The sequence below is a fragment of the Orycteropus afer genome, unplaced genomic scaffold (genome assembly GCF_000298275.1).
Source record: "Orycteropus afer afer isolate SDZICR_OR568_19922 unplaced genomic scaffold, OryAfe1.0 scaffold00051, whole genome shotgun sequence".
Lineage (NCBI taxonomy): Eukaryota > Metazoa > Chordata > Mammalia > Tubulidentata > Orycteropodidae > Orycteropus > Orycteropus afer.
The window spans coordinates 11,160,265-11,163,066 of NW_006921638.1; the positions used below are offsets into that span (position 1 = coordinate 11,160,265).

Consider the following 2,802-nt stretch of genomic DNA (forward strand, 5'->3'; position numbering starts at 1 on the left):
TTCAAACCCACCAGCCACTCCTCAGAAGGAAGATGAGGCAATCTACTTCCATAGTGATACTGCCTCAGAAACCCAAGGAGGGGTCGCTATGAGTCGGGTCCGACTCGATGGCATGTAACAACAACAACAAGGGCAATGGGCAAGGAGCCCTGGTATCAACTAAGGGAAATGGACTAAGATGTGGTGGTTAAGCGCTCAGCTCCTAACCGAAAGGTCAGTGATTGGAACTCATCAGCAACTCCGTGGGAGAAAGATGTAGCAATCTGCTTCCATAAAGATCTCACCCTTGGAAGCTCTATGGGGCAGTTCTACTCTGTCCTACAGCATCACAGTGAGTTGGCACTGACTTGACAGCAATGGGTTTGGTTTTACAGTTACAGGCAACAGATACACAAGCAGACCAACTCGGCTGTTACCATTAACTGAACACATTGGGTGGGCAGGCAAATTAGCAAATAAGAATATTGTATGTAATTATGTAACTGCAACAGCAGCTAAAATAGTAAGATTTTAGAAAAAGGTGCACCTATTGATACAATTTAGGCACAATTAAACACTTCATAGGATTGGTTTACTTGGTTTGAAGATTTAGAGTCATAGTTTCACTGGTCTACTCAGGCAATTGGCCTTACATTGTTTTTAGTTCCTACTTTAATTCCTACACTCAGTGACAGCATTTGGGATCTCACAGTCACACAAGATACAGCAATTGGTATCCGTATACCTGGAACAACAAATGAGAGACACACTAGGAATCACAGAAGGAAATGGACAATAGGTTTAATTGCCTCCATGAAGTATTACCTCCATTACCATGAGACCAGAGGAAACTAATGTACCCAGCTACCATTACTGAACATTCTCATCAAGGACCCAATAGACGGATCCTGTCAAAAGGAGAAAAGGTATGGAAAAGAACTTCAAACTCATGGAGAACCCCCAATTCCAATGCCTGGAAATAACCTTTAAACCTTGAACCAAAACTATCCTATGAAATCATCATTAACAAGTTTATCCCAATTAATAAAGTCTGACTCAAGCATAGCACTCTTACAAAGAGTTATCTATATTAGTGTAAATTGGCAACAGTTGATCCAAAACATCTAAAACATAGGGGCAGAGAGCCTAAATTAATGGTGATAAAATAATGTGGGTACAGAGAGAATGTGATCTGTTCATGTAGATGTGTATAGATGTATGTTCTCCTATGCATATTGCCACCAAAAATAGATAATTTTTTTAAAAAATTAAAAAAAAAAAAAAACTCTTTCTATTGGTAGAGAACAGATTGCTAAAAAAACAAGAATAGAAATAGGAAAAACCATTAGGAAGATGGAAAATTGTCCAGGAAAAAGACGGGAGTATCTTGAAATAGGGTGGCAGTAGCAGAAAATGACTAATGGACATAAAATTTGTAATGTTCTGGAGATAGAAAGGAACAGATATGCTAGTGGACTGGGTGTGGGGAAGATGAGTGAAAAGAAGACTCAAAGATGATTCCTAGATTCTGGCTTAAGCAAAAGGAAATACAACATTTTCAAACACTATGCCACTCAATCGTGACTTTTCTAATCACATAAGCTGGGCTGCCAGGCAGCAAGCACCAGTATCCAGAGAACACTGATAGTATCAAATAGTTTTTACAGTAGCACTTTTACATTTTGTCTGTTTATATTCATTATCAACTCACTAGGATTTACAAAGCTTTTAGGATCTAGGAAGATCCTAAAATTTTACAGCTCTTTGGATTTCTTTGACTATCTTAATTTGAAGAAGTAACCATAACAAAATCAGACATTTTTATATACAGGAACAAGAAAGAAACTACATTCATATCATTAGTTTTTCCTTATTTTTTAAATTACCATAAAGGATTCAAAACTGCACGGCAAGTGGTCCTACTACACAGAACAGGCTCATATTGAATAGGAGGTAAATCAGGTCTCTCCTTCAATGGTGTAAATAGGGCTGCCACTGGGACAACCATTCTCGTAGCTTCTAGTCGACTTGAGGGCCATACATTCCAACTAAATCGGACCCCATCTCGTTCTTCATTTTGTTGGATAAATTCCAAATAGGTTGTCATTGTAGAGCTTGTTTCTTATTTCTGTAACAAAATTAAAAGTTATTAATTAAAAAAAAATCTGTGTCTTAGGAAGATTCAAAACAAGTAAGTTTTTTCCCATTTTCCGTGACATTAATCCATTAAAAATTATGAACCAATGAACGTATTTATCTCAGGAAAAATTTAGCAAGCAACAATAACCCTATTTACAACATATTTAATGACTCTCCAGAATCCAATGTCCATTAGATCCAATAAGAAATATTTTATTCTTAAAAAGTATAATGGCAAAAAGCATAATGTATAATTTTACCATCACAGCAAATAAATTAGTATTAATAATAAATAAAAAGAGAGGCAGTTTCTGATACAACTTGTTGTTAGGTGCCATCAAGTCGGTTCTGACTCATAGAGACCCTATGTACACAGTACAAAATAATACCGTCTTGCACCATTCTCACAATCGTTGTCATGCTTGAGCTCATCATTGCAGCCGTGGTGTGAATCCATCTCTTTGAGGGCCTTCGCCTTTTTCTCTGGCCCTCTACTTTACCCAGCATGATACCGTTCTCCAGGGACTGATCCCTTCTGACAACATGACCAAAGTATGAGAGAAGAAGTCTAGCCATTCTCACTTCCAAAGAACATTCTGGCTGTACTTCCTCCTTGACAGATTGATTGTTCTTCTAGCAGTCCATGGTACAGCCAATATTCTTCGCCAGCACCAGAACTCAAAT

General features: G+C 37.7%; 1 protein-coding gene across 1 annotated transcript in view; it reads right to left on the reverse strand.

The window, feature by feature from the left end:
* SEC23A (SEC23 homolog A, COPII coat complex component) overlaps nucleotides 1-2,086 on the reverse strand; it is a 69,772-nt gene extending 67,686 nt beyond the window's left edge. Inside the window, exon 1 of the mRNA XM_007938591.1 lies at nucleotides 1,866-2,086. Coding sequence (XP_007936782.1) covers nucleotides 1,866-2,086 — 221 coding nt within the window. The remainder of the gene's footprint in view (nucleotides 1-1,865) is intronic.
* Between the last annotated feature and the right edge of the window lie 716 nt (nucleotides 2,087-2,802).